Below are 10878 nucleotides of genomic sequence, written 5' to 3' on the forward strand. Positions count from 1 at the left end.
GAACTGAGTCACCATTATGTACATGTCCAGCCCAGTTGGGACCGTTTTGCAGTAAGTCAATGAGGCATCCTTCAGATTCCATGACTTCTGTTTGGGAAGGAGGGACACGGGCAGTAGTAACAATAGAACATTGTCCTCAAGTCAGACACCCAGAAAACTGAATTAGAAAAGGACAAGAAAAAATTGAATTAGAGAAAGAGGGTAGTAGGGAAGATAAAATTGGAGACAGCCAGCCAAATGCTTCCCACATCACTGGAAGGAATCAAACATGTGAGAGCCCATGGCCCAGGTGGATAGGCCCTTAAGTGCTTGTCCATGCTGAATCTGAAGGGTAATGGGACGGAGAGTCATCTTTCATGGATAGTTACTCAGAAGTCTGCTCAGTAATTGAGTCCAAGGAATTAGAGGGCTGGCAGATCACACAGGATTTGAGGATCAAGAGATAGGTTTCCTTGAACTTCTTTATTTTATAAGCATAGACAATAGGGTTCATCATGGAGTTAGCATGGGACAGCAGGATGCCCAAGTACAGCACAACCTGTGGTACTTCACCATTAAAGTAGATGATACAATTGATGACGGATAAAGGCAGCCAGGACAAAGCAAACAAGAAAAGAACCAGAAACAGAGACTTGGCTATCTTGAACTCCCGTCCGTAAAATGCACCTGTCTCTTTGGAGTTAGAAAAGTTCTGATTGAGTTTGTTCCGGATAACATAGAAGATGTCAAGGTAGATGGTACACATGACAACCAGGGGAATGAAAATCCACGTGAAGAAGCTGAAGTAGACCATGTAGTCCATCCTCATGACGGAATGGAATTGGCAGGAAAGGAAGGTGAGATTTTTGTGGTACTCTGAGTTCAGTTTCATGTTCCAGCCAAACATGGGAGTCAATCCCACCAGGAATGACATCAGCCAGCAAAGGCCCAGAGCCAACCATATTCTTCTTTGAGTGGTGAACCTCTTGTATCTGTTGAAATGGAAGGGAGTCGGTGAGTTCACAGCAGGAATTGCTAATGGGTTGGGGCGGGGGATGGAGCTGGAGGGTGTTGGTATTCTATGGTGATTTCAGCTAAACTCTACTGGATATGAAGACAAGATGAGCAGACAATGATTAGAGAAAAATACAGCAAAGTTCTCTGGGAACTTTTCTAAAGAAGTACAACCTCCAAAGCAGCAGGAGTACGTTGCCTAGAGTCAGGGGCTTGTGTACCCCATTCACAGTTCCATTTCCAGCCCAAGAATTCTTCAGTCCCTGGGAAGTAAGAGTTATCGATCAAAGTCTCCTGGGATCGCCTTACCTGGGGAGAAATAATCTGCTCAAAGCATGTTTGCCTGCTGTGCTCTGCACTGGTTTTTTTTTTGTTTGTTTGTTTTGTTTTTTGGCTGTTGTGCTGCTGTCCATAAATTAGACTCTGCCTGTCCCACACTTACCCGCTATCTGTGTCTGCCCCTGCTTCTCTATTTGCACCACACTTGGGGTTTGAGTTACACTCCACTCTCATGGAGTTGCAAAAGTCATGTTGAGGTGCTTCCAGGACCTTAAAAGACTCATCCAATCAAAAGTCACCATTTCTCCTTAAACCATTCTTCCTGACAACATTCTACACAGGCTATAAGAAGGAAGCAGATTTTGTTAAGTACTGGCTATGTACTCAGTAGACTTTCTCTCAATAAAATCTCATGATAAACTGGAGATATTTTTATGACCATCTCCATTTCATTGATGGTAATGGTGAAAATCATAGTAGTTACAGCTACCATTTACTGAGCACCGACTGTGTGCTGGGCATTTTTCTAAGAGCTTTACGTGTATTATCTCATTTGATCTTATGGGGAAGGTGCAATTATCATCCCCATTTTATAGGTGAAAAAAAATGAAACAGACAAGTTAAGCAACTTGTAGAAGCTAAAAGTGTTGGAGCTAAAATGGAATGGAGGTGAATCTGAGTTCAGAGCATCTTAACACTATGATGAGGAACTGAGATGCAGAAAGCTAAATAACTTGCCCAATATCAGGCCTCAAGATCTGGGATTTGAACCCAGGCTCATTTGTATCAAAAGTTGTCTGTAGCTCCCTCACCATGCTCTTTCCCCAAGAGAAGAGAGGAGCAACAAGATACCAATGTAATTCAGGACACCTGGGGATTTGATTTCTTCATTTGGCAATCTCTTCTGCTCAAATGGTCAACTGAAAAGTTGTTACTACTTTCTGTAATGGAGAACTTTTGTGGTCCCCTTCTCAACATGGAAGAGGAAGCAAAATTAAAACAACTTTAAAATAGCCTACATTTGCAAAGAAGAGAAACATCAGTTTATCTCCTTCTTTTCTCTCTGCTTATCTTATCATCTAGTATGTTTCTATCATTTCTAAAAGTCAAGAGCATTTTTCATTAATTAAAGGTGCATCGAGTTTTTGTCATCTTTAGCCCCCGGGGTATTGAGCATATACTTCTGTAGTCAGCAGGGAGGGATTGGAGTGTTCCTCTGTTTCTAGTTCCCAAGTCTCTGCTCATTGTTGTTAAACCCTTCACACACCAAATGGTGAAAAGAACCTCTTTCAAGCTCAGAGGCCAATTTGGATTTGTTTCCACTCAAAAAGTCTGAGATCTGGAGGTTGTAGCCCCATTTCCCAGGCACCTCTATCACTGCCCCACACCACCCCTCTCCAAGCAAGTTACCTGACCGTGAGCTTGACCCGCAGGTATCGGTCCACAGCAATGGCTAGCAAGGACATGATGGAGGCATGGGTGAAGATCAGCAGCAGGCAGGTCATGAGAAGACAGCTATAAAAGTGGATTGTGACACCCAGGCTGATGACAATGGCCAAAGGCATGACCAGCACCCCGACAGCAATGTCAGCCAGGGCTAGGGAGACAATGAAATAGAAGGTGGTGTTCTGCAGGCTGGGGTTCAGTTTGACCACCCAGATGACCAGCACGTTGCCCACTATGGCACAGAGCCCAATGAGAATCTCCACAGTGATGTAGGTAGCGTTGGCCAAGGACACGGCAGTGCTGTTGACTGGCATCTCGCTTTCCAGGTGGAGACTCCCAGGTGACATATGTGCCAACAAGATCCGTGTGGGCCAGTCAGCCTAGCTCTTGCCAGACATCTTGCCAGAGGTCCAGGTGCAGCAGCCACAATCCAGAACTCACAACTCACCCATTCCTTCTCTTCTCTGATGGAACCCCCTCTCCCCCTCTCCTTAGAGACAGTCCATCACAGGGCCATCACTTTCAGCCTCAACGCAGGCCGTACACCCCTGGGCTCCCAGAAGCCTGGAGAACAGTTCTATGTGGGCTGAAAGTGAAAATGCTGCTGCTCTTATTTCCCCTGCCCATGGAGAGCTACTTAAGATCCATCAAGATAAGCAATGCTCTTCAGTGGTGTTTCAGGAAGTGAGATGGACCAAGAGGAAGCACAGAGCCAGGAACACTCAGCAAGAAGATGGAAAGAATGGGGGCTGGGTGGGGGCATGTTCGTAGCATGGAGAAGACTCAGCATTCATTTACTCAGGGACTAGATAAGAATGCCACTCTGGGTGGGAGAGGAGCTGGGAGCACTGACTATGTAATATTCTGGCTTTCTGCTAGCTTATCAGAAAGACTGTGCAATAGGGAGGCAAGCAGAACACACAGAAGAGAAAGAAATAGACTTTGGTGGCAGGCTCCTAAACTTAGCCAGAATGTACTCTTTCTAAAGAGTACACACCATAGACTGACTGTGTCCCCCCAAAACTCATAGGTTGAATTCTGACCCTCAAGTCAAAGTAGTTGGAGGCTTTGGGAGGTTATTAGGTCATGAGGGTGGAGCCCTCATGAATGGGATTAGTGTCCTTATAAGAGGGATCCCACAGAGCTCCCTTGCCCCTTCCACCATCTATGTACCAGGAAGTTGGCTCTCACCAGACACAGGTTCTACTGATGCCTTGATCTTGGACTTCCCAGCCTCCAGAACTGTGGGAAATAAATCTCTCTTGTTTCTAAGTCACTTAGTCTTTGGTATTCAGTTATATCAGCCCAAAGGGACTAAGACAGCGCATAACAGTAAGGACCGAGAATTTGGCCACATGAGTTGACTCTGTTGGGGCATAGCTGGAACCCAGCCTTTGTATCAAAGATCTTTTGCCAAAGAGACAAACTAAGATTCTCTGTTCAGATGAGCAAAACTTCAGCACCTCCCGTAAGCATCACATCTGCTGACCCTCATCTTCCCTTCTCAGCCCACACACCCACCCTCACACTAGCAACCAGCCTGTGTCAAATCTGTTTGAGGGACAACAGGATGACCAGCCATGCAGAAAGGAGGGAAAGGGCAACATGTACACATGATCACACAGCATACCTCCTGCCCTCCGGCCCCAAGCCCCACCCCGGCCCTGCAGGAACAGCCATCTATCTGAAAATCAGACCCTCTCCCTGAAGTTGCTCACCTGGAAACTCCTGGGAATCAGACACTTGAATGTAATTGTTATTTGGAGTCCCCCTGGGAGTTCCACAGGGGTTTCTCAGTGCCGCCCAAAAGGGTTATTTAGAGAGACAGCAAAAGGAACAGTTGGACCGAAGCCCACACTGTGGATTGGAGGGTTGATAATACTTACCTCTAAGCACCAATCTATGTAGATTCAAAAAATAAAATTTGACAATCACGGGAGTGCTGTTCTGATGTTTACTAACAAACACCTCTCACTGGGGCACTGGAGAGATGCCTCAGCATGGGGCCTGCCAGGGTCTTCTTTGGTTGTTCTGCTTCGGCATCATCCGTCGACACCCCTACCCACCCCCACTCCCCACCCCCGCCTCATCCCAAGTCTGTCTGGTGTGCCTTGCTCATCCCTGCTAGACTTGCTCAGGGAGCTGAGCCAACTCCCCTGACATTAAGGTGCAGTCCTCTCCAACTGCATTTCTGTCGCTCCAGCATTTTCCAATGTTAGCCGTGCCCACATCCCTGCACTTTGGGAACTTGAAAGGTGTCACCAGCCTCCAACGTGACCTCTCATAAATGTCTCTACTGAAGCTGCTCTCTTTATCTCTGCTCGGGAGAAGGAAGACATAGAGAGCGATTTCTAGGAGGCTCCGTGCGACCGATACAAGTCCTTCTCGCTATAAAGCAGTTGTTGAATCTTGGTAACTCACTGCCAACAATGTACCCCGGCTCCCGACCCTCAGCCACCCAGTAGCACCAAAACCTTATTTGAGAGAAAGACCCTCTGGGGTAGCAATGAGTCATGTTGCCTGGCTGTGGTGATGGTATAGCTAAGGAACATTTTTCCTGGAGGGTTTGGTAACCCCGGGTCTGCCTAGGGTGGCCGAGGACAGAGCGAGTGGGCTCATGGCAGAGTGGAGCGCAGACAGCTGCTCTGTGTTTGGGAGCTGGGCAGACAGTGGACAGTTCCTGCATTTAAAGAAAAAAGCCTGTGGCTCTTGTGCAGCTGTGGGCCAGAAGCTTGGGGGAGGGAAAAGGAGGTGGAGGCCAGGGAAAGTCCCTGAACCACAGATCCATCCTACCGGAAGTGAGCCGAGCTGTTAGGGATGGAAGTGACAGCTGGAGCTGGAAACCCGACTGGTGTGTGTTTTCAGATTCCAGCCTATTTCCCCTCCTTTAAGACCCAGGTGAGTCCTTCCAGAATCAGCCCATCTCATCTGGGTTAGAGAAACCAAGTAGGAGGGTTTTGCTCAAGGACCATTCACAAGGGAAGCATGGTGGGGACAGGATAGCCTGTGAGGCCGTAACCCACAGGAACAAGGAGAGACGGGACACACGTGGGGCCACCGACCCAGCCACCGCTCCCCCCAACCTTCCCCAGGAATTGTTCCCAGAATCCTCTGCACAAACCTGGGGCATTTCCTCTCTATGAATAAAGGAAGCCCTTCCTTTATATTTTCTGAGTAGACAGAGCCCATCGATACTCAGGTGGCTGATCTGAGGGGTGAGGAGGAAGGCTTTCACAGCCACTTAGCATTTTGGCGTAAGACGGGGCCCTGAGTGTCCTTTTCATTCTAGACTGAACACCAAAGGGTAGCCAGGGAAAGAGGACAGAGAAACCAGGAGGAATGGTCCCCTTTCCCCATCCTCCCAGCCCAGTCCACAGCCACTCTTAGTCAGGGAGCTGCCCTCATCACCTCTGAGCCCCCTAACCCAGCCCGAGGTGCAGCCTCCATGTTGCCCCCGCGATCAAGTCCAGACTCCTCGGAATGGCGTTGGAGACTCTCTGTGAGGGCGTCTCCCAGCCCCTGCAGTCTCCTGTTGCCTGGTTCATCAGGAAACCATAAGTGCCACTGGGCCACGTCTCCCGGGGCTCAGAGCGAGCTCTTTCACTTCCTCTCCCCTACGCACATGCTCCTTTCTGGCTAGGAAGGCCCTTCTCCTGTGCATCCACAGAGAAAACAAGCACTTTTCCTTCTAGACACTTCTCAAACTGAACCTTGAAGAAACATTTGCAGACCCCACCTGCCCCTGTCCCATGCTGGGTTTATATAATCCCTCCCCTGTTATTCTTTGAGCTCCTGGAAGGCAGGGATCTCCCCTTTTCACTTCTGCATTTCTATCCCCTACCACAATGCCTGGCAGCTACTAGGTGCTCAGGATATTGACAAATGAATGAGTAGGAACCTCAGTGAACCAGGGGGCATAAACTTAGCACTGGGTATAGAATACCAATCAGCTAGGACTTGTGAAGCACTTTCCATTATACCAGCTGCTGTGTTGAACATTTTATACATCTGACCTCCTTCGATTCTCTCTGATGAAATAGATACTGTCATTGCTGTTGCGGCTCAGAAGGGTTAAGTAACTTGTCCCCCGGGGTGCAGAGCTAGGAAGTGGCAGAGCTGGCATTCAAACCCAGGTCCCTGTCTTCAGTAAATGCATAAGCAAGAAGGGCTTGGGCCCCAAGGGGATCTCTGTACCAGAAAGAAAACCTTTTGTTGGACCAAGGTGCCCCCACACACAAAAAATTTAAAAATAAAATAAATTATAAGTGAAACGTGGCTCAGCAGATTTTCCCATCTAAAAGAAAGCCTATGTCTGTTTAGGTTCTACTGAAAAAACCTGAAAATATGGAGGAGGGAAGGGTCTTGGAGGAACCATGAGCCTGAATCAGAGAAAAAGCAACTGGAGTCCTGGAGAAAGGACTCTTGTGTCCCAAACCCTGGCCTGGAGCCACCGTGAGCTGAGGCAAATGGACTCAGATCAGCCTCAAGGCCACAACCTGGCCCTTGGGCTTCTGCTTAAAAGCCTAAGAGCCTGGCCAGAGATGGTTCATCTGATCCTTTGCAGCTTCTCAGAAAAGCCTGGGAAATCCCAGCACCCAGCCTGCAGTAACAACAAGACGCAGTGTTAGCAGGGGCCCAAGGAAAGGACTCTGCAGCCCCAGAACTGGTGCAGGTGGTTGCTGAGACAGGATGTCAGGCAGGCGGAAGGTGCTGGCTTCTGCCAGGGAGCTGGCTCTCACTGACTCGACTGCTGCCTGCAGAGTTGCACAAAATCATTTTGCTCACTTCCTCTTGGCCCCATCACCACTTCCCCAAAGATTTATATTTTTATAGAACTTGATGCTTGCTAGCCAGCAGCAGAGGCTTAGAAAGAGCAAGTGCTGAGTCCCTCCAGGACGGTGGTCTGCTCTTACTCCCCCTCTGCCAGCCCCCCTTCCTTCTCTGCCTCTCAATCAAGCCGGAGGGAGGAGGCTGGGCTGATCTGGAGCCACTGTCCCCAGGGGGCTTCCTACTAGGACTTCAGCTGTGACCAAGGAGCCAGGGACTCCCTATAGCCTGAGTTCAGGAGAGACTCACTTAGAGCCAGTGTGATGGGGGAGGAGAGAGGTCAAGGTTCCTTCGCTCTGAGCAACAGGAAATCCTGCCCAGCCGAGGGGAACTGTTCCTGGCACCTACGCCCCACCCACCAGAACCTCCACCCACACTGAGTGTGTCAGAAGGCCTCTGGGCTCTAGTGGAGAATCCAGAGAAGGGTCCGGCTAACTATATTTGTTCCAGGTTCTAGGCACTTAGGAAGTGAGGAGGTGTTCCAACTACCGGAGTCTTAGCGGGTAAGAGGCTTTTATTCCTGTGTCCCTGTTGGGGCGTTATGTGCAGCAGTGACCACCAGGTGGCAGCACATTTCCACTGCCACTCAGGGTGCAGGTTGAGCAAGAAAATCCCTGAGAATTTAGCAGCACAGCCTCCGAGCACCACCTAGCCAGCCCCCTCAGATTGCACAGAAAAGGAAAGAGAGAACTAAGGGGAAGGGAGACGCAGAGAGATTGCCATCTGCCTAAATTCAATCCAATCCCAAAGAATATTCCTGGGCAGTACCAAATTCCATCCTCTTGACTCAAGGGTCTGAGAAGCAGCTTCTCCTTTTAAACCCGTGAGTGTTCCAGTAAAAACAATATTTGGTGCCCTTCAGAGTGTGCAAAACTCCTCACATGGTCCACGTCAGTAAATGAACACAACAACCCCGCAAGGTAGATATCATTCGTCTCATCTCCCAGCAGAAGAAACTGAGGCAGCGAGACAGAGGGATCTACTCAAGGTTGCCCATCTGGTCAGAGGCAGTGTGAGGATGGAGCCATCTCTGGCCTCCTTGACTCGTGGGGGGACAGAAACCACCCGGGGAGGTCCCACTGGGATGTTTCACGCGCCCTATGCCTATGTCACCAGGCCGTCCCTCGGTGCCTGCCAATCTCTGACCTGTCCTCTCCCTTCTATGGGCACAGGGCCCACTGGTCCATTTTCCCGGCTTTTGCTGGAGTGCAACCCTGCAAGTGAGTATTATTAGATCCATTTCACAGATGAGGAAACTAAGGTGTGGTAGCCAGTGAATGACTTGCTCTGGGCAGCACAGCCAGTAAATGGCAGAACTGGGCCCAAACCCCAGTCTGTCTTGCCTTCAAAGCCCTGGCTCTTCTCAATGAACCCCATGAGGACAGTTACACATCAGTTATGCCAAAACCCAAATTGTCATTTGGGCAGAAATCCTTCAGTGTCCTAATTGATAAGACTTGCTTCAGAGGTCAGGCCAGCTACTAGGGGCAGTGTGTTATTGGGCCAATTGTCTGCATTCCAGCACCTGTCAAAGCTCAGCTCAGCAGGGGGGTATCCTGGGCCTCCAGAGCAGCCAGTCCCCTCCCCCTCCACACTCTCTGCATGCGACTCGTGCAGTGGGCCATATGAGACAATGGCGTCCTGGAACCATATTACTTTAGTTCCCTGCTGAGACGCGTTCCTAGATAACCTCAGCCTCTCTGCGTTTTATTAAAGGTAAATACAGAAAGCTGTCAGAGGAAGTATGTACTGCATTGCATCATGACCAAAGATACTATCTGCTGCTATGTTCCCTACAGAAAGTTTCTCAGGTTACATTTCTCTGAGGAGTTTAGTGCTAGAAAAAAAAAAAGTTGCTTTTCTTAATAAACTAGCCTGCTTTGTTAACTGCTTAGTGGTAGAGCTTTGTATAATTTGGTTTTGTGTGGGCAGCCAAGAGGCTCCGCACTGGTGTTCTGTCTCAGTAACCACACTCTGCTTAGGTATCCCACTGCATCTATAGGCCCCGCGTCAGCCCTTGGCACCTGTTGTGTCGGGGATTCCATCGTGCCTTGTTCTTTTATTATGAACGGCTCCCATCCTTTTTGGAAGTAGGCAAGCTGTAAATAATGAACACGCAGAACTGACATTAGAAAGCCCGTTAGTGTCTATTTTGAAGGCAGGTCTGCCGGTTGATTAACCCAGGTTCTTTTTTTTTTTTTTTTAACAAATTTAATCAGTTATACATATACATATGTTCCCATATACCCTCCCTTTTGCATCTCCCTCCCACCCTCCCTATCCCACCCCTCCAGGCGGTCACAAAGCACCGAGCTGATCTCCCTGTGCTATGCGGCTGCTTCCCACTAGCTATCTACCTTACGTTTGGTAGTGTATATATGTCCATGCCGCTCTTTCACTTTGTCACAGCTTACCCTTCCCCCTCCCCATATCCTCAAGTCCATTCTCTAGTAGGTCTGTGTCTTTATTCCTGTCTTACTCCTATGTTCTTCATGACATTTTAACCCAGGTTCTTAAACAAAGATTCTTGTCAGTTCCCCACATGACTTGGAGGTGAGGATTTTTCCCCGGACAAGTGATCCACAATCATATTTTAGATGATCAGTTTGGACAAAAGAAAAAAAATATGTTGACACTGGAAATGCCCTCTGGGGTTCAGTGAGCCCTTTGAGGAAAGCTTTCAATACAATACTTGAAGCATCAGTATCCAGCAGGATCTAGTAAATGCTCCCTTAGGAATGATGCTGTATAGAGCATAATATAATGATTCTCCAGGTGGAACTTATTTTTATTTATGTAACCCCACCCACTTCCACAAAGGATTGAAGTTACTACCAGGCTGAGTCAATAGCTTCCCCCTCTGTACTCCCACGTCATCTCACACATTCCTCTGTTTGAGCACTTATTACACCACTTTGTAGTTATTTAATTACATGACTGCTCCTCTCACTAGCTAGCAAACCCCAGTAGCTAGTAAACTCCTTAAGTAAACTCCATAAGAAATTATACCTTATTCATCTTCATACCTCCCACCCTCTCCCCTTCTCCCAAAAGTACCAAGAGCCTGAAATAGTACCTGGCACATAGGAGACCTACAGCCAATTCTCACTGAATGTGTAATGCATTATTCTCAGGCCTCTCTGCTCTTCACCTTGCAAGAATGCTGACCATATGTCTCTACGTCCACTGCGGAGTCAGGAGGGATCTAGGAAGACCTCTTCCTCACCAAAAATAGCTTTTTGCATCTAATTTCAATTGCAAACCAGTACAGATAGAGAGCAACATTTTTCTGGTCAAAGTTTGGGTCTGGTCAAAGGCACCCTCAGGGAGAAT

The 10878-nt window shown here is 48.3% G+C and overlaps 1 protein-coding gene across 1 annotated transcript; it reads right to left on the reverse strand.

The window, feature by feature from the left end:
* Positions 1-364: 364 nt before the first annotated feature.
* On the reverse strand, positions 365-3065 carry ADORA3 (adenosine A3 receptor). The gene is made up of 2 exons (XM_060086494.1): positions 2683-3065; positions 365-971 (listed from the first exon to the last, which is right to left on the reverse strand). Exons 1-2 carry the CDS (start codon positions 3063-3065, stop codon positions 365-367), a joined length of 990 nt encoding a protein of 329 aa, XP_059942477.1.
* Between the last annotated feature and the right edge of the window lie 7813 nt (positions 3066-10878).

The sequence above is a fragment of the Mesoplodon densirostris genome, chromosome 2 (assembly GCF_025265405.1).
Source record: "Mesoplodon densirostris isolate mMesDen1 chromosome 2, mMesDen1 primary haplotype, whole genome shotgun sequence".
NCBI classification, from domain to species: Eukaryota; Metazoa; Chordata; class Mammalia; order Artiodactyla; family Ziphiidae; genus Mesoplodon; species Mesoplodon densirostris.